This window comes from Pagrus major, chromosome 11, assembly GCF_040436345.1.
Source record: "Pagrus major chromosome 11, Pma_NU_1.0".
Lineage (NCBI taxonomy): Eukaryota > Metazoa > Chordata > Actinopteri > Spariformes > Sparidae > Pagrus > Pagrus major.
In genome coordinates, this window is record NC_133225.1 from 13,063,071 (window position 1) to 13,090,495 (window position 27,425).

The 27,425-nt window shown below is 43.2% G+C and overlaps 1 protein-coding gene across 1 annotated transcript; it reads left to right on the plus strand.

Annotated features, from left to right (window-relative positions):
* The first annotated feature begins 1,841 nt into the window (after positions 1-1,841).
* Positions 1,842-27,207, plus strand: colgalt2b (collagen beta(1-O)galactosyltransferase 2b). Its single transcript, XM_073476629.1, has 12 exons — positions 1,842-2,136; positions 17,148-17,258; positions 17,375-17,492; positions 17,691-17,825; positions 17,915-18,119; positions 20,067-20,186; positions 20,593-20,666; positions 20,968-21,074; positions 21,566-21,698; positions 22,482-22,609; positions 22,702-22,908; positions 26,461-27,207. Exons 1-12 carry the CDS (start codon positions 1,901-1,903, stop codon positions 26,732-26,734), a joined length of 1,848 nt encoding a protein of 615 aa, XP_073332730.1. The 5' UTR covers positions 1,842-1,900; the 3' UTR covers positions 26,735-27,207.
* Positions 27,208-27,425: the final 218 nt, after the last annotated feature.

A 27,425-nucleotide genomic window follows, 5' to 3' on the forward strand; every position in this document is an offset into this window, starting at 1 on the left:
GTTTGTGGTCTAACTTGTGTCAGATTAGAGTTCCTTGATGTGAAAATGTTTAGGAACACTATAATTTAGTTTTAATAAGATATAAGACCATTTTAAGCTTTTATGATGTAATTGTCAACTGCTTTAACTGGATGCCGGTAAATTAACAGATAATTAATGCCAATATACTGTTATGCAGTGGCAAAGTCAGGATGTTTGAGGAACGGGGCAAAAAATTAAAATAAAATAAAATAAAAAGGGCACCACATATAAGTGCTCGCAGAAAGTTGTGATATATCTATAGTGAAGAGAGGGCACTTCACCATGTTTTATCTACCATAGGGGCATCCAGGAGGGCACATAATCATGTTGTATCTACCATAGGGGCATCCAGGAGGGCACTTAATCATGTTTTATTTACCATAGGGGCATCCAGGAGGGCACATAATCATGTTTTATCTACTATAGGGGCATCCAGGAGGGCATGTAATCACGTTTTATCTACCATAGGGGCATCCAGGAGGGCACTTACTCATTTTTCATCACCATAGGGGCATCCAGGAGGGCACTTAATCATGTTTTATCTACCATAGGGGCATCCAGGAGGGCACTTACTCATGTTTTATCTACCATAGGGGCATCCAGGAGGGCACGTAATCGTGTTTTATCTACTATAGGGGCATCCAGGAGGGCACTTAATCATGTTTTATCTACTATAGGGGCATCCAGGAGGGCACTTTATCATGTTTTATCTACCATAGAGGCATCCAGGAGGGCACGTAATCATGTTTTATCTACTATAGGGGCATCCAGGAGGGCACGTAATCGTGTTTTATCTACTATAGGGGCATCCAGTAGGGCACTTAATCATGTTTTATCTACCATAGGGGCATCCAGGAGGGCACGTAACCGTGTTTTATCTACTATAGGGGCATCCAGGAGGGCACTTAATCATGTTTTATCTACTATAGGGGCATCCAGGAGGGCACTTAATCATGTTTTATCTACCATAGGGGCATCCAGGAGGGCACGTAATCGTGTTTTATCTACCATAGGGGCATCCAGTAGGGCACTTAATCATGTAAAAATGTCCTTACAGCTGTAATGTATTATAAAATCTTAAACGTGTATATTCAAGGTACAAGGTCAATTTAATGTCATTTTTTTTTAAAACAAAGGTTTAAAAAACAAGTCCTTTTGAGTCCTGCTACATCTATTTTAGACAATAGAGTCTTGATGATGAATTGAGGAGTCTCATGGCCTGGGGAAAGAAGCTGTTCAGTAGTCTGGTGGTATGGCAGCGGAAACTTCTGTATCTTTTGCCAGATGGCCACAGATACAGAAGTATCTTCGTATTCTGCTTACTTAATTTGAAAATTGAGAGGGTTAGAGTAAAACTTTCCTCATTGTTGTCATTTGGATATCCTTTCCCAGCTTTAACAAGTTGCAGCACACCGGAAGAGAAGAAATAAAGAGTGAAACAGCAGCCTGGCTGAGGGTTGGTGTTGGTGTCAGAGCCGGTGACTTCATGGAGCATCCAAGAGGCTGTCAAGAGCGAAGGCGTGGAGAAGGAAAGAAACACTCAGGACAAACAGGACTTAGGAGGAGAAGCAGACATGAATACAACACCAGGCTGCAGGCAGACATCATGGGCAGTGATTTAGAACATGATGTCCTCCACTCACACACAAAATCCTTTTACCATCCAGTTTGTACAGTCTATTATTTTGGGGGGGGGCTCCAAGCCAGCAGCATGGGTGTAGGAGGGGTAAAATCTCTGCACCCACCCACCCTCTCTAACCCCCTCCTTTACCTTCCCTTCCCTCCTCTCCCCCTTCTCCCACTGTTGCTCACTCCGTCACTCCCCCCTCACTCGCGCTGCTCTGTCGCTTCAGTCTCACGCCGGAATCTGGACGCGAAGATGCGGGCGGTCGGGGCCGCGGGAGTCGGTGTGCTGTGGGCGCTGCTGGTCGCTGTGGTGCCCGGCGGCGTGTCGGAGCTGGCCACGCTGGTGCAGGAGAAGGTGAACCCCGAGTCCAGCCTGCTGAAGCCGAAAGTTATGATCGCCATCGTGGCTCGCAACGCGGCGCACAGTCTGCCACATTACCTGGGCTGCATCGAGAGGCTGGAGTACCCGAAGGAGCGCATAGCGATCTGGTGAGGGATCCTGTCTGAGCACTTTCTATCCATCATAACCAGTTTTCTAGAGTTGTTATCCTGTTTTTCTAATATTTCAAATGACGTGGACAGTGATCTCCAGTGGAGCGTGTTGCAATGAAAAGCAGCGTGCGTCCGCGTTAATTATCACAACAGATTGTCAGAATCGGGGGCGCACAGACCTGTTGCTGAGTTTTTACGATGCACTTACCTCGCGCGTCTGCCGGCGTCCAAATTGCACGCTGTGGGGAGAAGATGAAAGAGCTGCAGTGCACGTTGGGTTAGGCTTTAACCCTTAATCACGGTCCCCTCCGTCTGATTCAGCACAAACCTGCGGAAACGGGGCTTTAAAACAGCAGGACAGGCAGGTATGTAAGGGGGCCTCACCCCAGGTAGGGTCCTCCAGAGGGTTTGGCAGCCTGAGATAATGTGAAGTTATCAAAGAGGGACCCTGCAGGTGAAGGGATGAAAGGAGACATTGAGTTGGTCTGACAGCAGGAGGGTGTGTGTGTGTGTGTGTGTGTGTGTGTGTGTGTGTGTGTGTGTGTGTGTGAGTTCTGGGAAGTCATGCGTAAAATGTGTGTGTGTGTGTGCCTTTGTGCGCCTGCATGAGGTTTATCCAGAGGCATTTCTGACTAGAAGCAGGTTGATGATCAAAGTGTAGATGTGAAGATGGAAGATACAGGACATGAAAGTGACACACAGCTCTAGTGGTGCATGTTTGCAATGCTTTCCCCCCATCTCCCAGTGACACATCCTTCTGTTTTTGTTTCCCACCCTTCCTTTCCTTTGAATGTCTTGCTTTTGTTTGCAGAGCCACTGCCTGTTTCTAATTCAGAGACCCTCACCATAACACACGCACACTGGAGAAACTCAATACAGAGAGAGAGAGCGGGGCCCCTCCACTCTGGAGCGAAAGTGCCAAAGTGACTGAGCTAACACGGCTTTGTGAGAGGTTTAACTAACAGAGGAAGGGCCCCATCAGTTATGAGTGGCATCTCGCCGCCCTGCGCTCAGTGAGTGCAGCCAGGGGAAGAAAAAAAGTCAGTGAGGCAGAGAAGTCCCATGTGTCACACAAGTATGTGTTTGTTGTAACAGCAAAGTGTCATAGACTGAAATTTAAGGGCACACGAGTCATCAGCCTCTAACACAGAACTGTTTTATTTTGAAAATTCATTTTTTATCTCAGCTGCCACAACCTGTAGTCTCTCCACGACCACTCATGAACTTCCATGAAGTATCCCAGTATTTATGCAAGACTTTAATGATGCACCATGCTTTAAATCCTGTATGAGTCTATTTAACACACGAAACAAGCTGTGTGTGCAGTGTGACGAATGATTGAAATAAGTGTGTCTGCTGCTGATTGGTTTCTGCAGTGATTATAGGCTAGAAGAAAAAGGCTTCGAAGAAAAAGAGCATTTTTTGTGGAAATACATGAAACATCCTAAACACTGTTAACATGATGATTTTTCTACGTATTAAAAATGTTATTGGCTTTTTGTGGCTAGACTTGTAAAGAAAATTGCACGTTTTGCCCGACATAACTGACGCAGCTCTGTGCCTCTTTGTTTCTCTTTGTCGTCATCATCACTGCCCGACATGTAAGCCAAACCAGCCAATAAATGCCAAATTGTTATTTAAAAGCATTAATCCACATTATAGCACTTTACAGTGGGTGTTACAGAGCACTAAATTAATGCAACTCTGGTTTAAAACATTGCGTCTAAAGAGAAGAAGTGAAGGGCTGTGACTTCAAGATCATATAACATTCCTACTGCTGGAAAAATATTTTATGACATTTGTCTGTGGCAGTCAGAAGCTTGTTCAAACAGAGAGAGCGGGATGACGTGAGACGAGGGACCCCAGCTGGACTCAAGCCGCGGAGTTTGTGGTTACGTGATACACATTTTCACCTGAAAAGCAGCCAGGTTGCATCACTTTACGACCGACCACGGCTTGTCTGGATAGATCATACACAGGCTGATGTAAAAAATGAGAGAAACTATGAAGAAGAAACAGATAATAGCGTCAGTGGTGGTGAGGGGACACAATGTTCCTCACAGCAGTTCGACTCAGGAGCAGAGCAGGGAATTGTTTTTTCCTCATCCTCTCCCCCCTACTCATTTCAAATATCCAATCAAAAGTGAGAAAAAGCAAGGAGGAGTACATACAAAGGTTGTAGATGATTAAAAATAACAATAAGGGTGTGATGGAGTCTTTATTTTGTAGCAGCAGGACCCCAATTCCTAATTAACCTCCACCTGTGAGATCAGGGAAATGTTGGTCTTTTGGTGCTGTGTTAATTGTACAACATCTGTGTTAATCTTCAGGCTCATGAGATGGACAGATACAAAGAGAGTTTAATGTAAAATCTGGAACATAAAGAAAAGCTAATGAGGATGAACAGTTGGAGGACGTTAGGGGTGGGCGCTCTGACGATTGTAGACCGTGATCGATCTTGAAGTCCACAAACTACTTTTCAGGTGAATTGAAGAAATCGCAGTATTGAATGTCCTTTTACTTCTGTTTCCAAACTTCACATACATTACCGCACTGACTAGTGGATCTGCACGATGTGTGAGCATACCAATAGAGTGATGTAGACAGTCAGATGGCTATGCAGTTTCTGTGAATTGCTTCACATGCTTCTTTGGGTGAACCATACTGTGAGCAATGAAGCGCGAGTTAAAGCTGGGAATATGGCCGATGAGGACCTTGTGCCAAAAAAGCGCTGTCTTTAACCTCAATATTGTGTTTTAATGGTGCAGATGGAGAAGTCATAGGCTATGTCTAGTCTGGCTACAGTGTACAGGGCATTTCAAAAGATGGCAGTATAGATCGTGGATCATGATTGCGATTAATTAGATTGTGGTGTCATTTTTAGGCCAGATCGCTAACCCAGATGTTCTGTCATTATATCAGTAAGATCCTTCTCTTGTCTTGAGCAAATGCGCTGCACAATACATAGTGGGACATAAAACACATGATACATGATTTTCTATGTGATCCAGGACAGTTCACTAAAAATATGCATGCAGGGGCGCCCCATTGGCTCAGTTGGTAGAGAATGCTTAGAGGATGTGTCCTCACCACTGTGTCCTCGCTGCAGTGGCCAAGGGTTCAAGTCCACCCTGTGGCCCTTTGCGGCATGTCATTCCCCTCTCTTTCAAGCTTACATTTGTCCTGCAGTACCAGAATAATGATGAATTTTGCAGACATCTTTCACAGCCATCTGGACAGTGTAGCCGAACCTTTTCCTTTTTTACAATGAGAATCACAAAAGTGCAGAATCTAAATGGGAGCAGGTGTTGTTGCAAAGACCTGACCACCGCAGTCTCTAACAGTCTTATGGTGACGAAAATCAAAGTTTCCAGTTTGAGCCTGTTCACTGGATAATCTGCGCTGATCATCCACGTCAGGTCTCCTCCGACCCCGACTCACCCTGACGGTCGGTAAGATCTGCCCTTCAGAAGTCGTTCCCTTTGCAAGTGGGCGCAGGTCATACAGAAGAAGTGGCAGAGCAGCGAGAAAGACTCTCACACTGCTGTTAAAAAATGAAAGAATGCAGGAATTTAGAGAAAGAGGGGGATGGTCGGGCACAGGGAAGGTGGTCAACAAAGCCGGGAAATAGCCCAGAGGGCATTTAGCAGGTTGGTTAATCCACTTTCCCACAGTAGCTTGACCACACGTACCCCCCCCTTCTTTCCCTCAGTCCTGTTGCTGCTTCTTCTGTCCAAACAGCACGACAGTAATGCACTAAAAGACAAATCATACTGTCCTCTAGAAGTGCTGGTAATCTGGCCATCGAAAGCTCGAGAAACCCGCTGAAGACGTTACTTAGGCCTCTGGAAAATTGCGAAGGGCATGTCAGTTTCTTTCATTACACTTAAGTAGAAGTTTAAGTGGAATCACTGTGTTTCTACGACTCATCAGTCACTTTAACATGAAGAGCTCCAAACACATGAAAACCATAACAGTGGAGTGTGACCAGAAATGTAGAGAAAGGGACGGGGTGGGTGACATGCAACCAAGATTATCTTCTTGGACTCCCTGTGAGTAAGAGGTTGAGTTAAGAATTCAGCAGCTTTTATCTTTTGCCTGCTACCAGATGATTTTTTGCACCCGACCCGCAGGAGTTACTGTTTTCAGTAAGCAGCTTCAAAGGACATCGTCATAGAAGATTTCATAAGCAGTGAAGTGTGTTTGTCTCAGCACCTGAGGCGCTTTGCAGACAATTCTCTCTAAAGTTTTGTCCGGCTTGCTATTGTTCTGCTCCTGCTTGTTGCTGGCTGCCTGCTGCCCGCCGGCTGTGTTCCTGCGGCGGAGTGATTTCCCAGGTGCTGAGCCGAGGGTTGAGATGATGATTTGTGGACTTGTCAGAGACAGACTGAACCATAAAACGGATGTCAGAGCGCTGACATCATCAGCATTCCCCATAGGACCTTCTTTCTCCCTTTCATAATGCCATGTTGTTTATTTACTCATTTATCATATAACCAATGATTTCATATTTATGACTGTTATTGTTTTTTCAGAGAATAATGCAGGGATGAGGACGGATTTCTGGTTTGAATTTTCCACTGGTTAACATTTAACAATATCTATTATACAACCACAATAAATCCTGTACCCCAAGGTACAGTATGATATTACTCGATGCATCAGGAATTTTCCACAGCTGTCCAAACAAATACATGCTGCATCTCATTGACAGATGTGCCATGTTGACTGTAGCTGCTGTCACACATAGAGAGAAGTTTTATGTAATTACATCACGTATCTATTAAATCATGACTTGGAGAGATGGATGTGAGAATCAGCTCCACTCCAGCATTAATAGAAATCATTTTTTCCCCCCATGCGATATGACATAACATGACATAAACGGTATTTAAGTCATTTTGACAAGTGCACAGAGTTACGCAGCATTTAACGGAGCGTGAAAAATTCGACTTGAATGCCGATTTTAAGTATTTGACTGTGATGTGTGATCACAGCAGGGCTTTGCAGAGACATGTTGCACCAAATGTCAAATTTGACTTTTAAAGAGCCCTTTTTAATACGTCTGTCCCCGGATGGGACACTAAAGTGTTTTATGCATGTTCACATGGCCTGGTTAACTCCAGCGCTGCTCTGTTTAGACCTCGGAGTAAAGTCCAGACTGACAACGACTCTGAAAAGAAATGCGGGTGGCCGACACTTTTATTTAGACCTTGCTCAGTTAATGATCAGTGCTGGAGAAGTCATCTGAAAAATGGAATCAATTACTCAATTATGTATTACTCAACAAACCAGGGAGGTTTGTTGAGTAATACATAATTGAGTAATTGATTCCATTTTTAGCCAGAGTGAAATACAATGGAAATACTATTTCACCCTTTTAAATGAATTTAAAAAATAATTTTGAACCGTTTCTGTTCTAGTGCTTGTGGACACATTATTTTCTTGTGGTTTGAATATAACAAATAGTGTAAATATATGGTTTTCTGCTGAAATGGTATCTTGACATAACTGTGTTCCTCAGAGTTTAGTTGCTAAACAACTGTCCAGGATAAATTAATTGCGTAGAAAATACATTATAACATAAAATAACACATTCTTTACTTTAAATAGTCCAAAACCAACTTACCAAACAAACAAACCAGAATAGGCTATAGGCTGAAAGAGCAACACAGTGTCCAGTAGTTAGACTGAGGCTACATCTACATCCACAGATGCATTTATGCAGAATTCACACTGGTTTTTACGCTGCCTGGCAGCTTTTATCCTGTATATCCAGTGATATTTTATATTGTCGAAAAGGAATCTTTCTGTCCTCTTGTGCAGAGAGCAGAGCAGAGACTAACCCAATTTCAACCGTTGGAGGTAAGGAGATAAACACAAATGTGATGTACTGTCAGTTTATTCCAAGCATTTATTTGCACATGCACGTAAGCTGTTAAACACCGTACTTCTGCCCCCGCTGAAAATACATTCTTTCACTCATACTTATGCATACTTGAGGTGCATCTTGTATCATCTTGGCCCTGCCTTGCAGAGTCTGTGGATGCTACTGATGGTTTGATCAGATTATGTAAAGTTTTTGGCTTTGTTAAATGTTGTTTACTGAGCAGGTCTATTGTTCCCTATTTTCTTTAGCTCTGACTGACAGACGAAAATGGAAAGATTCAAACGGGCTTAAAAAGTTTATCATTTTTGTTGTGTTGGAAAGTTGCCGCAGGGGTTTCCCCCTGCCAGGTGTGTTTCCTCAGGCCCCATTCCTCTGTGGGAGCACAAACTGTTCCCAGTTTCATCACGCAGGGAGTTTGGCCGTTTTAGGAGAGCAGTATCCAAATGTATGACTGCGGTTTCGACGAAATAGGCATTTGTGAATGATTAGCAGCATCTGCTTCTAGTGTATGTCAGTTTCTTTTAGATCACAGCACTGGCAGCGTACTAAAATGGGTGCGTTTGATTATCTTCAGTGATCTGGTGTCTATGTATGTGCACGTGTGTATCTTCTCACATATCTTCTCACATGCCTGTTTGTATTTGAATGCTACTTACACACATACTGGGAGTGTGTTGAAGGTTCTCAGTCATCCAGGTCATGGTAATTCTACGTGCTGTATCGTAGGCAACTGGACGTGTTTCAGTTTGTTGAAGACGTTTCACCTCTCATCCAAGAGGCTTCTTCAGTTCTAACTAACTGGGGGGGAGTTGCAGGTTTTTAAATCCTGTGTGGGAGTGTCCTTACAGAGTCGTTAAGGACACGTGTGAGCTCTGAGTTTCAGAGTCGTTAGGGCCACTTGTGGGTCTTTGACCCAACCGGCCTTCATGTGGGTTGCTAGGGCTAGGTGAGCCCAGGTGTCTTTGAACAGAGGAGGTGACCTACGACATTACTCATCACTCACTTACAATGCAATACTGAGTTCCCTCCCCAGACAGCTTAACAACCATTCACACCTGTGCTCACCTAGCCCTAGCAACCCACATGAAGGCCGGTTGGTTAGTTAGAACTAAAGAAGCCTCTTGAATGAGAGGTGAAACGCCTTCAAGAAACTGAAACACATCCATAATGGGAGTATGTTTCGCTCTGCTCCTCTGGCTCAGTCCCTGTTTTCCATTCACTTTTCTAATTACCTCATAAGGCCCACAGCCCGCAGTGAGCCAGAGCCTCCATGTGTAGAGCTACAGGCGACAATCATCTCTAACCTCGCAATCAGTATCACCTGAAAAGTTGTATTCCTCAGTGGCATCCGATCCGTGGGAAACTGAAAAAGTCCAGAAATGCTGGGTGACATTTCCCAGACATGCAGCTGGTAATAATGACACAAACTCACGAGAGCAGAATAAGATTCTCCTTTCTGAACAGGAGCACACTTTGCTTTGAAGTCATACACACATGTGAACTGTGAACCAATATTCTCACAATTTTTGAACATTTTACAGTATTTTTAGCAGCACAGATGCCACTGAAGGATCGTAGGAATATTATAGGAATAGTAGAGGTTGCAGTGTGTCTCTGTGATCCTGTCACTCTCCGGTGACTACGTGCAGCAGCTCGTTACTTGGATCATGAAGATGGCACTACTCTATAGGCTCTAGTATTGTACAGAATTGAGTACTTATAGTATATAATTGCGAAGGAAGTGGCAGGTTAAGAAGGGGGATGCATTTTTGTCATTTTTCCAATAAGGGGGATGATATCCTCCTTCATCCACCCTATACAAACCTGCAACTTTTAACACAGCAGTACGACTTTGGAAAACCGCATTTGGGTTTCCCACCCTGAGCATGACGTCTGAGTATAATGGTCACTGTGTGAATATGGTTTATGGTGTGCCTCACTGATGTGGTTTTTTACTGTTCTGGTGTGAGAGGACACTAAGCACATGGTGACACATCACTTTGAGATGAGTGTTCAGTCTACTGAGTCACGTTTTAATCACACAGCTCGAATACCTGTGGGGAATTTGTGGAAATAAAGGCATTTCTCACTTAATGATGAGGTGCTATTAGCAGAAATTAGTATGTGGCCCAATGTCCATTTTCCAAATGCGGTGACCTCAGAGCCTAATGTTTGCCAGCTCTTTACAGAGTCTCAACCAGCAAACTAATGCAGCTGACGATGTTTTACCTGCCAACTATCCTCTCTGCCCTGTAGCAAGAAGGTATTTATGGGAAACTTTCCTCTGTGGACTTGACATATCAGTTCAATCAAGTGCAGTAAACTAAGAGAATTGATTTTCCAATCCCTGAGCCTTTTTTGAGTTCTCTCTTTCTCCCCTGGGGTGGATATGGTTGTTGTTGGACTTGGCTCTGGAGTGTGAATTCTTGCTTAGATGCCCCATGTGTTCCAGCACACTTCCAGCAGTATTGTCAGAGCTTGGCAGCAGACCAGTGATCAAGTTGGCAAACGCTGAAACACAGTGGTACCTTGGTATGAGCACTCTCATCTGGACAGGGGGAGGCCTGGACATGTACGAGATTAGGTGAAGTACAAGCAGAAGTAGCAAGAATGAGAGAGAGAGAGGAAGAAACAGGTCCACTGTTCATCAGTCTGTTCATCTGTGTTTTTATGAACAGTGGAGTATTCATTAGAAAGACTGGTGCTCTTGTTGTCATAGAGGAAATCAAATTTTAGCATCATTTTCCTGTCTGTCCATCTGTCTGAGTGTGTCATCACATTCACTGCTTAACCACTGTGTTCCCGCTCTTCCCTACTGTACCTAACCTCCCTCTTTCCTGACATCCCTCTGCTCCCTCCATCACTCCTTCCATCTGTTTCTTTGAGTATTTGCATGCCTTCTCTTTCTTACTTTAAAATGACTTCTAACTTAAATTATTACCACAGCAAACAGTTTCATAAAGAATCAATGGTCTCACTCTCTGGTCTAGTTTCAAGTCTTCCTTGATACAGCATGATGTTCATTTTGTAAATTATGTTTTACAGTAAAATAGAAAATGAAGCAGGGTATGCTTTACGCCACGGCTACCTTGTGATGGACAGGTTGCTACCGCAGCGTGTCCTCAGGTTCTTAGTCAGATCCAATCAGGATATCCTCACTAGCTCCACCCTCTTATGGTTGCTTCTGACTCCAAAAAAACAAGACTGGACTCCATTTCTCCTAAATCAGAAACTGACATCTCTGACTTAGGAGAAACGGAGGTGTGTTGCTCAATGTGGTGCCCCGACTATAGTACTGCAACTAAAATCTTCTGCCACCCTAATTTATGTTTGTTGGAATTAGAGAATTAAGTAAAACTGGACAGCTGGGGCCAATTAATCTTTGTATTACACACGTTTAAACCATTGAAATTCAATGCTTTTACTGTTTGTTAAACATTCAAGGGCTAAAAAAAAGAGGTGTGTGATACTGCAGTGTAACATCTATGGGAAGAGGCAGTTGACAGAGTGACAGCAAAAACTTTTCTGACATATTTGCTGTTTGTGGAATTAATGGTTGCCATCTTGGAGTTGTGTTTTCTATTTCTCATAATACATCCACTCTGTGTCTGAAGATACAATCGCAGCATCTCTTATTTCACCCCAGGCTCCCTTTGAATTACTTCATATTACATATACATATACAAATGTTTAGCAAAAAGTAACATTGTCGAGGTCAGGTTGGTCTCATTCTGTCTCCTACCAACAGTCAATAATAGCTTTCATTGATATTCACAATGATTAATATCTTCTCCTAGTCTTGAATATGAATACTGAATATTACACTCCAGTGCAAGCCCGCCGGCCTGGGCTACTTCTATTGACCCTGAGAGTCATGAGGAATTTCAGTCAGCAGGTCCTGCCTCACCAACCCCTACTCCCCCCCAGCCTCCCACTCTTCTTACCCCTTTCCCCTCTTCCATCTCGCTACCCATCTAACCCCTCCTCTCACTCTTTGCCCTGCTACACCATCCAGAGGCCCGCAGCCACGTCAGCCTGCACACGAGAGACTGTGCTGCAAAGTCAACACAGACACACACACACACATACACCAACACTAGGTTATTATGTTTTAAAGGCATCTACGTTCAGGTCTGAAAGAGGCACTCTTGCTTCTTAATTATATGTGGCAGCCGGTCATTATTGGCAGTGATATTAGATAGTTTATTTGATCAACAGTCAGCTGACACTGGCCAGTCGGAGCCTTTCAGACCGGTGTTTACCTAAAGGGCCAGTCTCAGGGACATGCCTCTGTGTTTAAGGCCAGATGTCAGCCTTCGACACACTCCCTGTTATCTGACACACTCCTGCACTATCCCTAATAAGTGGGAGGGAAAGAGCCAGAGAGAGTGGTGGGGTGGGTTAATAATCATGCTAGGTGACGCAGATGTAACCAACGTTGTGCCACATTTTAATGCAAGATTGCTGCAGTGCAAGCAGCACTTTTTAAACTTCTAGCAATTATACAGATTTCTGGTAATATTTAACCTTCAGAAACCTGCTCTAATAATAATGACAGGTATAATATGTGGATGCCTTCAGATGTGCACAAGAGTGACCAGAGATGACAAGAAGCATTGATGCGTGTAAGTAGGTGAAAGCATGGATGTTCCAGTGAGATCTGAGATTAGGTAACAAGGGAAGAAATAAATGGATGAAGCTGTAGAGAGAGGGAGTGGTGTGATGTGAAGGTGAGGCTTGGGGAAGCATGTGTTGTCCAGATGCAGATCATAAAGACAGATGAGGGGAGAGGAAGCCCAACCCCAGAGCTGCAGGCAGCAGAATAATGAGGCTTACTGTAAACTTCACAACAGGAATGAGGATATATATATATATATATATAGAGAGTGAGAGAGAGAGAGAGGTTGCTGTGTAAAGATGTAGATCTCTTGCTATAGTCAGATGGACTAAATATCAATAATGCTGCAGTTTCATTAGCTGAGACATCACAGTCCATGTGATGCTTCGGGCACAGGCTCTTCTTTGTCAGAAACAACACATGGAAGTAATAAATGTTCATGGGAGCATTATCTATTGTGCAAACTCTTTCTGTTCTATTTTTCACCTGTGATTCTGTCCAGCACCTGTTCAACGTATTTGCCTGCTTTTGGAAACTTGTCAGCTGGGACATCTCCTCGGAACAGATAAAGTATTTGGCAGAAACTGTAAAGGCTCTTGGCTCAGAGGTCACAGTACTGTACGGTACAGCTGCAGAGGCTTATCTTGCCTGAAGGTAGAGGAAATTGAGGATCATCCTGATGAAGGGGAAGCGTGTCTAAAATAAGATGAGATGGAGGCGAGGATGCCCCTCCGAAATCACGGACGGCACAAAAAGAAGTTGTGCATCTAAAAGATGAATCTACTCCAGAATTGTTTTCTTGTCTTGTCCTCTGATTTGCCTGATAAAATACTGTAGCCTTGTGTTGCTTTGATGCATACGTACATGACTAAATTTCACATATCCAGAAATAATGGATCCACACTCTAAAATTCAATTTTGAAATGCCCTGTAGACTATTGCAAGATTTGAATTTCTCCATTTGCACAAATAAAACACAAAATCGCTTTAAAGATACGTAGGTGTCATCCGCCATGCTTAGCTATAACTCATTTGTCCAATCAGTCTCACCAAAGTTGGCGAGATCGCTCTACTGGTTTGCTCACAGAGTGCAGATTTGCTGGTTAGTGAGGTGATGCGAAGTTTGGAAAGGGAAGGAAGAGGACATTCAATACTGCGACCTCTATGATTCACCTGAAAACTAGATTGCTGTCGCCCTCAAGATCAATCAGAATCTAAAATCATGGATCAGGATGTGAGAAACAAGCGCCAACAACAACTCTAAGAATAAACGTATCATCCCCGATAGAATGAGGGTATTTCTTTCTTTTATTAACAAAATCTGCTTATTTATTGAAGTAATAGTTCCCACATTTCTTTATCCCTTATAATTGGAGTTTTCCTTTATTTTGCAGACAACCTTCAACCTTCTTCAAGTGATTACCTGGACGCAGGAAGCATGTGTCCTGCCAAAAAGAGCCTGTGAAAATACTAAAGGGGACTGTAGTGAGAGTTATATTCCTTCTGATTTTATGAGCCCAATAAAAACAGTCATTAGCATTTTAACATGGCGTCTGTAAAACAAAGTTAGTCCGATCATTCTGAGTTTGGAAGGGCTTTAATGAGCTCTGTGGAATTACCCAAAATGTTTATCGATAAGAGCGTTTTAAAAACAATCCTGCACATTTTCAGTTCATGTTCAGCAGTTGAAAAAAAAGTGATGCAAACACACATCCCTTTTTCTCCTCCTCTCTCTTTCCCTTCACTCCTCCTTGATGTCTTATAAGCCCATAAGCATTCACATATACGTTCTGTGTGTTCTTTACATTACTTCCCAGAAGTCCCCTCCTTTTAAATCCCTGCCTGGAGCTGAGCCTGTCATTGGACGACGGCGTGTAGGAACACATTTATTTTCCGGAGCGATGTGCAGTTTAGCGGTTGAAGAAAACGTGTAAATGTGTGTGCACATCTACTCATTACCAACAAGTCAGATGTTTCAGTGTGTTTCTAGCCTATAAAAGAAACAACAGCCAGTCAGCAATGGTTAACTTCCGCTTTCATGACTCTCACAGGCAGTTGCGCACAGCAACACACATGCATGTGCTTGCATACACACATTTTTAACCTTTTACACACGCTCAAACAGACAATTGTAAACCACCACTTGTGCAACAGATAAATCACCAGTCACACCGCTGTTAAAAACAACATTCACAGCGCACAAAAAACGGCCTTATGTTTTTGGCACACATCTGCAAGTGCGGGCAGGCACAGTCGCACAAACACACACACACTATTAAGATTATTGACCTCCAGGTCTTTCTCCAGCTGCTCGTTCTGTCTGATGAGCTATTTATCTGTCTGACGGGAGATTATTGAAATTCCAAACAGTGGAGCGCTCCACCTTCTTTCTGACTAATCCACGTGTGTAATGCAGGACCGTGCACGTTCATGTGTGATTCATGCAGGTGTTGTTTGTGTGATGATAAAAGTATCTGTGTGTGTGCGTCTGTGTGAAAACAGGTGTTTCTGTATTACTATTTGTGGGTGAATGAGGAGTGTCAACACTGTTATCTTCTATGTTGAGAGTGTACTTAGTGAAAATACACGGTGACGCTGCACAAGTGTGTGTGTGTAGGTGTGTGTTGTTCTATCTCCGTCCAGCCAGGCTAAAATTGGGTGCGAAAATTTTGGAGAGAGTACAGCGAGGAATATTACAGCAAGCAGTGGAAAACTCCATCTCACTAAGTGTGTGTGTGTGTGTGAGAGTGTGTGTGTTTGTATGCACACATTCGAGTACAGGCCTCTGCCTCACAATCTGTTGACCTTTCCTCTTTAAAGGGCAATTTAAATGCAAAGACAGGTGATATTTATTTTTCCGGAAATCAAATAAAAGTGATAGTGAACTGCGCCGTGATACAGTTTTAATTTCTCATGCGCAAATTTATAAATACACACACTCTTAACCACACGTACAGTAGCCGCAGTGTCTTCTCCGAGTGGAAATCTCAGCGTTGCAGAGTGCAAAACCACAGGAGTGACAAACAAGCAGCTAATTTTTACACTGACATCATTTGCTTACAGAGATGAGTGTGTGTGTGTGTTTGTGTGTGTGTGTGTGTGTGTGTGTGTGTGTGTGTGTGTGTGTGTTTGTGTGTGTGTGTGTACTGGTGTTCTGTCTATGCAATGAAGAACAGAGTGCATCAATACTCACATTCAGATTAAAGCAGCAACGAGGAACTTTAATTTGTTGATTCTGGCGGCCCCTGTGGATAAAAGCCGAATGTATTTTTAATACTATTTTCCTTTTTAAACACAGCAGCAAAAACAAATTAAACTTTGTTTAAAAGCCTTTGCACACTGAGTCCATTTCATTTGTCCGAAATTGCCGCATGTTTAAAAATAAATACGACCTCATGTTGTGTCAATTATGTCTACACGCTGACTCCAAAGCTTTAGTCATAATTTTTTTTTTTTTGGGAACAGGTTCAATTTTCTGCTTTTTTTGCATCTGTCAAAGGTGGTTAGAGGGTTGTTTGACTATTCAGAGCCACAGTAGACCAATAAAATAGACATTGACCACAATCTTGACCAAAATTATGCTCTTTTCCAAAGGCACAATTTGGAATAAAGAGGCACCTGTAAGCGATCGGGATAACTCGGCAGCTCCTTTAGCAGCAGGTGGAACTTTCTATGCTCTTGTTTTTGTTTTGTTTTCAGGAGTGGATGGACCCAGTAGTTTATTTTTATTTTTTAAAGAAGTGAGAGGACCACAAACTCATCGTCAACACTCGTATTGCGAATTTTCGCAATGCGCTGGAATCAGTGTGCAAGGACTACAGAGCAGCTTCTTTCCTCAGTTCCTCCTCAGTCAGCGCTCTGCCATAAAAAACAGTTTTAATTTCACTTAGTAACCAGACAAGTCAGAATCCAACCCAGTGGCAGGCATTAAAAAATAACTATAAAAACTACTGTATATAGAAATAGCCAGTGTCGATGTTATATACTTTATTATTAGACTGTTTCATAACCAGTAAAACTCCCTTCAGTTCTTGAGTTAATTTTGCTGACTGCCCAGCACCCACACAAATGTTAGAGAGGTTCTATTAGCATGTGCTTGGTATTACCCAGAGTGCCTCAGAGTAATCTCTGTCTGCACCGTGACTCCTCAGACTTTGTCCTTGCTCCAGCAGTGCAGTTAATTAGACAGTGAGGAGGCTTTACAACACTGAGGCAGCCTGTTGTAACGTCAGAGAGGAATTTGACAAATCTGGAAGCCAGAACATCTTCATCACCTCGAGCTAACAACAGTCTGCAGCCCTGCATTATGTTTCAACATCGTCACGTCACTGAAAACATGCCAAGAGGCTAGTTTCTGCACAGCAACAGATGTTTACATCTCAAATGTTCAGCAGATGCACATCACCAGGCAGCGTGAAACTGTCTGTGGCTGTTCTGTCATGTGATGGACAGTCTGTTTCATTTGAATGACATCCTGGGTTGTCTGTGTTGATGTTTCAGGGCAGCAACAGACCATAATGGGGACAACACCACTGCCATGTTGAGAGAATGGCTGAAGAGAGCCCAGCATGTCTACCATTATGTGGAGTGGAGACCCATGGAGGAGCCGAGGTGAGTCACAGTTTCCATGCGATCCACTTATTAGCATCTATTCAAAGTAATTCAGACTTTTTTTCTCACATGATATGATGTTTGAGACCAATTCAGACCTGTTATCTCTGTATCAGGTCCTACACAGATGAGTGGGGTCCGAAGCACTGGCCTCCCTCGAGGTTCAACCATGTGATGAAGCTGAGGCAGGCGGCGCTGAAGTCTGCCAGGGAACGATGGGCTGACTATATACTAGTAAGACTTTTTTTAATCTCATGATGAATATGCTGTAATTCAATCAGAGACACTTTCGTTAAGCGACTGACCATTAATTATAGGCAGCCATACTGTTTGATTCGGCAGAAAAGGCAATGCCAAAGAATGAAAATAATAAACACATGCAGATATTATGTGATGAGCAACGTTTCCACTGTGACCCGCTTCCCTCTTCAGTTTGTAGACAGTGACAACCTGCTGACCAACCCCCGTGTGCTCAACCTGCTGATGGCTGAAAACTTGACCCTGGTGGCTCCCATGTTAGAGTCGCGCTCACTCTACTCCAACTTCTGGTGCGGCATCACCCCACAGGTACAGTCTGGACTTCTACATCTGTCCACCAACTTATGTGTGATTCAGTATCTCAACCTGATGTTGTTTATCTCCCTCCTCTCTGTCAGGGTTACTATAAGAGAACCCCAGACTACCAGCCGATCAGGGAGTGGAAGCGGCTCGGCTGTTACCCCGTTCCCATGGTACACAGCACTTATTTATTAGACCTGCGTCGTGAATCCAGCAAGGACCTGGCCTTCTACCCTCCTCACCCGGACTACAGCTGGGCGTTTGATGACATCATGGTGTTTGCTTTCTCGGCACGGCAAGCAGGTCAGTTTGAGAACTCAAGTCACAACAAACTACCACATTTGTAGCAGGGCTGCGAAAACCACACGACAGCTTCACTTTGATGAACCGAGGACCGTCAGTGACTTCTTTCGTTAGCAGTCAATTACAAAGTGGTTTTAATCTGCATGTGTGTGTAATGCTGAATAACACAGGGCTTTTTACTGGCTTTATGCACGTGTGTCAGATTAAGGCAGATGAGTGGAGGCAGAGAAAAACGGATCCATGTGTTGGTCCTGATTCTTTGGAAGTGTGCAACAGTATCAGTGTTTGGAGATATGTGTGTGTGATGTGAGTAATGAGCCGTAGGAAACAAACAGAACCATTAAGCTTTCCATTTCACAGACAACAAGAGTGTCTGGCATTCGCCTGCCGATTGAGAAGTAAACATATAAAAGAATTCACACAAACACAAACATACAGAAACACAGCGGCACCGTTTCTTCTATCTCACAAACTGGCTTCAATACAACAATGCATGAAAGAAAGAAATAAATAAATATAAAACATCAAAGTAAGAATATTTAGCTTTGGAAAGAAGTGATTACACATTCTTCTCATGAATAAAATATTGAATTCTTAACAAAACAAACACTATTCCTACAGCCGTGCTTGGTCTAATGTGACCAGTAGCTTGTGGTGGCTAATGTAAGCTAATGCTAGCAAATGTTTGATGATGATTTTGCTGTGAAATTGATATCACTAAGTCAGTAAACTGACTTTATGAATTTTCTTTATATACTCGCTTCTGCAGTTCAGTGTCTAGCTAGCCCCAGCCAGTACCAGTCCAATGCTCCCTTGCAAGCAGTGTAAACACCAACACTCACAGTCCCGACCGCTAGCTGCACTGCTAACTAAGCTAACTAGCTGAGGACAGCCACAATTGGCAGTTAGCGGATACTCTGGTGATATGCTGAGTATGAATTCGACAGATGAACAATTCTTTCATATTGCGACTTTAATGTGTCAACATCAAACAATCAAGTGATGAAACAGAACCTTTTTTAAATTTAAGATAACAAAAATGGATATTTCTTACAATTTAATAATACCGTGATTCCAAAAAAAGTAAGGAGTCTGTGTAAAATGTAAATAAAAGCAGAATGCACCCTTTATAAACAAACTGTGTTTATGAAGAGCCCATGTAGTAATATCGTTTATACAATCATATGTTTCACAAAGTGGTGAACCTCGCCCCATCCTCTAGAGGACGCCCCTTTTATACCCAGGTATGATCCTATCAGCTGTTATCAATGAACCTGTTTACCTGTGGAATGTTCCAGACAGGTCAGTCCATGAAGTCGATGAGGTAAAAACATTAAACACATCGTCTCTGTACTGTTTTCAGTTGAGTAAATGTCAAAAAAGGATCAGGAAATTGTCACTTGTCTTGAATCGGGGTATGTAAATAGGCTACAGTGTATTTTCCAAATTACATCTCTTTCATAATGACCGTTATTTAACACATGTTATTATGGACAGACAGCCTGATATAGTTGTTTATCTTGATTGCATAAATGTCTCTTGTGTAAAGCCTGGATTCTGGTGTCCACAGAGGGCAACATACTGTATTTTTCCCCTCACAAACAAACAAACCCCTGACAAACAACTGTATTTTTCCTCTCATAAAGCATCCATCGCACTGTTTACTATTTATTTCTAGAAAAATCTGAGTTGTCGCAAACAATCCCTTCCCATTTCCAGCTGTATATCTCATTGTTCTAAACATATTGATTGTTCATTTAATGCATAACAATAACACTTTAACGAATGATCAAGCAGTTTGTTTGTTGAGTGAGTTTTTATTTGCTTGTGTGTAACATACAGACTGTGGCATGACGATGAAGGCCTGGGGTGGTCTAATTTGCATGTTTACTTGAAATATTGGGGTCAATGTGTGTGTGTGTGTGTGTATGTGTGTGTGTTTTCCAGCTGTGCAGATGTATGTGTGTAACAGAGAGCACTACGGTTTCCTGCCCGTCCCTCTCAAAGCTCAGCAGAACGTGGACGATGAAAGCGAGAGTTTCATACACACCATCACGGAGGCTTTGAGTGAGTACATACACACACACACCTACACACACACACACACACGCACACATACACACACACACACACACACAAACGCTCTCCAGCTGTTGTGACTTAACTATCTGTCACACCTTGATTACTTCACCTCTCAGGTTTGTTTCTTCTCCTTCTTGACCTCCTCGACCCTTCGTGATTGCATCCTGTCAACCCTCTTTGATTTAATCCTCCTCCCTGTCTCTGTTTTCTAAACCCCCACCTCGCTCTCACTTTCTCCTCCTTTTGGCCTCCATCAGTGCTCTTCTCCCCACTCAGAGTCTAAATAAACCAAATTAAATAAACCACCACAATCCAGAGGAAATCCATTTATTTTATAATCCTGTTGTTGCTGTTTTAACCTTTCTCCTCCTTCCTCTCTCTCTTACCACAGTCGACCACGACATCGAGCCCACTCAGCACCTGTATGCTCCGCCGTTACTGCAGGACAAGATAGGTTTTGATGAGGTGAGTTATGATTGAGCTCTTCATCTTCAGTCTCTCTGTATATTTACTGTTTATCAGCATCGTCCTCTTCCTGTTTTTGAATCAGTTTTCTCCCTGTAGTTCTTGTTCTTCCGTTGCCCTCTCCTTCACCTCAAACCCCTCTGTCTTCTGTTTCTCTGCATTATGCATCTCTTTTCTACAAAGAGAGACAGAGAAAATGTGCCAGAGAAACGTTCTGAATATATTTAAAGAATGGAGGTTTCAGATCAGAGAAAAGCTTTTTATCTTAAATGAACATTTTTTTTCCTGCTTATATGTTTAGATTTTCCTCATCAACCTGAAGCGACGGCTGGAAAGAAGAACCAGGATGTTTAAAACAATGACTGCACTGGGTCTACACGCCACGCTGACAGACGCAGTGGATGGCAAGTAGGTCACAAACACTCGGCCCTGCATGCACTCAGTGAACTGACCTGAAGGCTGATTTGATCCTGAAAAAAGCCCTTTGTTTGTTCTGCACAACAACAAACTTCTTTGTTTTTCTACCTGAAACCTCTGACGCACTTTAACTGAGCTCCCTGAACGTCAGCTAAGATGATGTCGAGTCGTCTGTCTCCCATCTGTTGCTACTTTTTCTGACATCTATATCCAAGCATTTTGTCTAAACAGTGATTCAGTGTCGCAGTAGCAATATGCTCGACTTGCTTTCCCTCCTCCGCACTTACTGTAATCACTTACTCTAATCTTGTGAGAATGTCCTAATCCTTCTTCCAGCCACTGTTTGTCTGACAATATGTGTTACTTGTAGCAGCTTGCTGAGTTTGACTTTCTTGTGTTTTCACTGACAACAGACTCAGCAGCATAATGACAGTAGAGTTACAAGAAATTCCCCATAATGACTCCTTCATTCTCTCTCTCAGGGCTCTCAATTCGTCCCAGCTGCAGGCGCTGGGGATAGAGATGATGCCGCACTACAAGGACCCTTACTCTGGTCGAGTCCTGACCAGGGGAGAGATTGGTTGCTTCCTCAGCCATCACTCTTTATGGGTACAGGTGAGAGCAGGGAAGGGTGATGCACTGATATGGGGAAGGCGGTTTGTGTAAGGAACAGTGATGGTTAAAGATCTTGTGACAGGTTCAGATCCAAGCCTCCAGGTTTGCTGAATATAACTTGGTATAAAACATAAATTTCAATTATTAATAAAAATCTAGGTGATGTTACATTGTTGGCTGAATTCATATTTATAAATCTGCTTCCAGACCAACAAAAATCAGCTGGTTTAATGATCGTTTGTGGCTCCAAATAATATTAATAACCCGCATTATCGCACTAATTCATTGAAGCATCAAGCTAGAAGCTGCAAGCTTGTTAACGCTGAAAGTAACTTTGCGCCAAAGATTGTCTTTTTAATATGATATCGACTGTGGACGTGGCATCGTCAGGTCTTACAAACTTCTTATAAATGTGGCCCTGTGTTCCTCACTTTGGGAAATCAGTAGTAAACGTTGTCGACCAATCAGGACATTTGAGGGGTGCTCATTAGCTCAGTTGGTAGAGCGGGCGTAGCATGTGCAGAGGCTTTGCCCTTGCTGCAGCGGCCCGGGGTTCGAGTCCGGCCTGGGCTCTTTGCTGCATGGCACTCCCCCTCTCTCTTACCCTGTTTCCTGTCATCTCTCTGAAGCTGTCCTGTCAATAAAGCCATACAAAGGCCCCCAAAAAAATCAGGACATTTGACTTGATATATAATGTAGAAGAGAGTCAATCTTGAAAGCTGACAAAACCACAGCTGTTATTCTTTCATTTTAACATGAGAGTTTGTGTTGTCTGTCCATCAGGTGTTGGAGCGTGGCCTCGACAGGGTGCTTGTTTTAGAAGACGACGTGAGGTTTGAGCCCAGGTTTAAGCGACGGCTGCAGGCCATCATGGAGGACATAGACAAAGCCCAGCTGGACTGGGACCTCATGTAAGAACACCCACCCATCCAAACAACACACTAAAGTTTGGCGCTAATTTGTGTGAAGCCTCATGAGCACAATCTTTCTTTTTCCGCTCCAGCTACGTGGGGCGTAAGCGTATGCAGGTGCAGCAGCCGGAGCAGTCTGTGGACGGTGTGAACAACCTGGTTGTGGCCGACTACTCCTATTGGACACTCGGCTACGCGCTGTCACAGCAAGGAGCCAGGAAGTTACTGGCTGCTGATCCCTTCACACGGATGCTGCCGGTCGACGAGTTCCTGCCAGTCATGTTCAACAAACACCCCAAGTCAGTCTTTAATTTAAATTCGGTTTTATTTGATTTAAAATTACAGTGCTGCATAAATGCAATGCGTGATAGTATGAACATGCAATGCAAAGGCATGGAGTCTTACTTGAGGCATGTAATGCAGAAAACCACAAAGCTACAAAAAGAAAGGAGTATTTCTATGTTTAATTCTCACAAACGCAGACAGAACGACCCTGTTAGATGAACAGACGGACAAATATTTACTGAGCACCACAAATAGATGATTGCAGGTGCACCCTTACGTAAGAATATATCAGGTAATCCAAATTCAGCAACAAGAAGATGCAAAAGTACACACATATATGCACATGCATCCTGTGCATGTACAAAAACAGACACGAGAGCAATAAAGCAGTGCAGAGGAGCTAGTGTACAGTAATTATCTATACATAGAAACAAACACAAACCCGATGGAGACGTTTCAGACGGAGGGGCAGTGTGTAGGTTTTTTTCTCTGGTGGTAAACCACAACCTCCATTCAGTCTAGTGTTCCCTGTATGTCTCCACGTCTTCCCCTTTTGCTCTCTCTCCTTCCCCCTGATTATGTCCCTCTTTCTTCCAGCACCACCCCTTCTTCTTCTTCTTCTTCTTCTGTGCTCCCTCACACACAGGGCATGGATTGTTCTTAGGGTTCACTGGGTACGGTGCCTCACACAGGACACACAATGCCTGCTTTTCTGTTTCCTTTCTCCTTTGGGGATTCCTGTCGTGCCCTGCACTCCTTCACCTCCACCTCTACCTCCACCTCCACCTCCTCTTTCCATCCCATTTTCTACCTTTTTATCACCTCTCTTAGCTCTCCTCTCATTCTTCATTTCTTTCTGTGTTTTTTGTTTTTTACCACTTTTTACATTCCCTCACTCTCCTCAACAGACTTTTGTTGCGCACCTACTCCCTCCCCGTGTCACCCGCTTCTCCTCCCCCTTCCCTCTCTCCCTTTGAGGAATGTGGGCCAGCACAGCTCTTCCTGCTGGTTGGAGAAGGGGACAGGATTCCCATTGATAGAGCCCTGAGCGTGGGGGTGGGGTAGAGATGGACACAGTATGAGTGTGTGTTACTATATAAATACATGGAGATGTGTGTCCAGCGTGCAGTGTATAGATTACTAGTGAAAACACTGTGTGCGTATTCAACAGTGAGAGAAGGTGAGTTTGTTTTAAAGTGAAAGAAATAGGAAATATGGAGAGAAATGTGGAAAAGTGGCAGGGAAAATATGCAAAATGTGTAGGTTAAATAAATCGACAGGAGGGGAAAGTGTGCTTAAATTGTGGATTTTATGAAGGCAGTATGGTGAGACGCTGCTGTCTTCCTGAACAACATCTCTCAAATGTGTGTGTGTGTGTGAGTGTGTGTTTGTTTGTAGCAGCAGGTCGGCTCATCTGAGCTCTCATAAAGGTGTAGGGTTTCACTGTCCTCGTGGAGTGCTGACAGGCTTTAAACAGCCGATGAGGCAGCAGGGAGTCGACCTCTGTGATGACCTCTGTCTGCACGAGTGTGACGTGTCAGCCCTCAGTCCTCCTGTGGGCCGGCTGCAGGCTGATCATGACAGGCTGATAGGGGGGTTTTCTGCTGTTTAAACTGGCAATTGACAAGGTTTTTTGTAAAGTTGAATGGCTATAGAATAATGATACCATCAGCCTTTAGATTTGTTTCCTCTAAACTTCGCTTTCACTATGCAAGTGCCTCTGCAACAGGGCCCAAAATCTCCTGGGAAGATGAAGGCTGATCCAGTCAGGCTGGATGTCTCCATTATAGACTACATGAATGAGCTACCTCACGTTTCATCCTGTGTTGCTGAAGTTGTGACTTCTGTACATCCTGTTCAGAGGAAAACAGAAACGATCCAGTTGTCTTTGCGACCAAAAGAATTGTCTGTTTTCACTTTAAATTGTGACACAGTATGACGGTAGCTTACAAGACGACATAAAGATGCTGCTCAGATTGAATAAGTAACCAGTTGTTAGTGGTATATTGTGATGCAAAGTAACCTTTATACGTACAGTACAATTACAACTACTATACATAAGTCTGAGGTGTATCTCAGGTCATTTGGTTCTTGAATCATTAGAAAAGAGTGGAAAATGCTCTGTTGTTTCCAGAACAGAAGGCGTTGTCTTTAGTTTGCTTGTTATGTCTGACCAACGGTTTACAACCCAAATATATTCAGTTAACTCTCATATATGACCAAGAAAAAGCATCAAATTCTCTCATTTGAGAAGCTGTAACCACATCATGATATTTTTGCTTGAGAAAAGGCTGAAAGAAGTTTCCAAATAGTCGCTTTCTTTTAACATATTACATGACTAATTGTATGACATTTCAGACGGAAATAAAATGCTTTTTATTCTAATACCTGACGGCTTTAGACACAAGTTACTTAACAACTTCAAATATTTGACCTATGACACATGATCAGCGTATAAAATATGGAGCATTGTTACAAAACAACTCAATGTGTATGTACGTGATTTCGTAAACGGTAATAGAAAATGTTCCGGTTATGACAAAACTGTGCTGCAGAAGAGAAGCGAACAGTATCCTCTTCCTCTTTTTGATGTCCTGCAAATTTGCTGTCTGTGCTGAAATTTAGTTCCAGTACATATATAAACTTCCAGTTTACAGGATATGATGCATCAGAAGTTAGAAAAACGCAAAATACTCATGTAAACAGCGATGAGTCAGCACTCCTTGTTTGGCCTTCCTGCCTCTGCTCTTTGATGACCTTTGGTATTTTGAATATATGAGTTTAATACGAACACAGATCTATCGACAGGGCAGATCTTGGTACAGCATGTATACATGGACGTTGCACTCAGCTTTATGCGCTACTTTATGTGAGACATCATACAAATTCTTGTATGATCATGTAATCCAACAACAGGGCACCAGACAACATGTCGTCTCTTAGCTCATTATCATTCAAGGAGTCTGGAATCTCTTCAAGGCTCATGTTATCTGAACCTCCAGACACCCAAAGCCCGCTAATATAAGTACGCCAAGTGTGAAGGACAGTGGGTAATCATGTCAATGCACAAATTAACACGTTCTTATGAGACACATAATCAAAATTTCCTTTATGACCGTACATTGAGCTAACACATAACAGGGCAGAGAACTGAAGTTCCACTTGATGCAGGTACCTGACATCAACTCTGTTAATTCATGTGTCACAATCATAGGCTCAATCACAGCTGACGAGTAACATCCAAACATATTCATGTACCCAAACAACGGAGCCTTTTTTCACCAAACCAATTCCCCTGTGTATTCATCTTTTGATCATAAACTAAATATCCTGGGTTTTATACCACTTTGGACAGCACAAGACATCAGCTTGTGCTCTAGGAAATTGTTACAGCCATTTTTCTTTCATTTTATGGATGAAATGACTAATAAAAAATAATAAAGTTACAAGAGGTTAATTGCTAATAAAAATAATCATTACTCACTGTCATAATCGCCATTAAATTACTTTCAGTGTCCATAACGTCTCTTTTACCTCTTTCCCTCTCCTCATCTGTCCTCCATCAGCAATGACTACATGACTTACTTTGAGCCGCGGGACCTGAAGGCCTTCTCCGTGGAGCCGCTGCTCATTTATCCCACCCACTACACCGGAGAGCCGGGCTACATCAGCGACACAGAGACCTCAACCATCTGGGACGACGAAGCTGTGGCCACGGACTGGGACCGGCAGCACGCCCGCAAGACGGCGCAGCAGGGCAGAATCCACCAAGTGGCGCAGAACAGCGTCACCGGAGACTCGCCGCCTCCTGCCGCTCGAGCCACGAGGGACGAACTCTGATACCTGAGACTCTGAGACTCAGAGAGAGAGACTTGACTGTGCCATGTACACACAGTGAACGTCATGTGTACACACACTTGAAAAGACACTTGAACACACACACATACACACACTCTGGTGTCCAAATGGACAGCAGAGTTAATATGTCAATCTACTCTGCGGCCTGATGAAGGGACACTGAGGAGGAAGAGGAAGAGGAGGAGAATCTGGGACGAGGGCCAACAGGCCTATGACAAAAGCTTTATTTATTCCCCTTGTGCCTCCTCTGGGCATGTGGAGACAGTTATGGAGAAAACTTAAGCAACACATGGACGATAGCTAACATTATTCACAGGACTTGAAACAAAAAAACGTTGTTACAAATCAGTTTTTATTTTGTTTGAGAAGATTATTGTTATTTAAAAAGAACAGATGTTTTGTTTTTTTAATTAACAGCTGAGGAATAAAGGAATCTTAAAGCTGTCTGAAAACAACTCTTAAGTGTGCGTGAGAAGCTGTGTGTGTGTGTGTGTGTGTGTGTTTGTGTTTGTGTGTGCATGTGGACATGTGTTGTGTTAACAGAGCTGAACATGTGTGGGAGGAGGGAGGCTGACATACCGTACCCAGGAGGGTCACTGCTTCAGATGATGTCACGCACGCACGCACGCACACACACACACACATACGGCATACCCCAACCCTAACTGGCCAA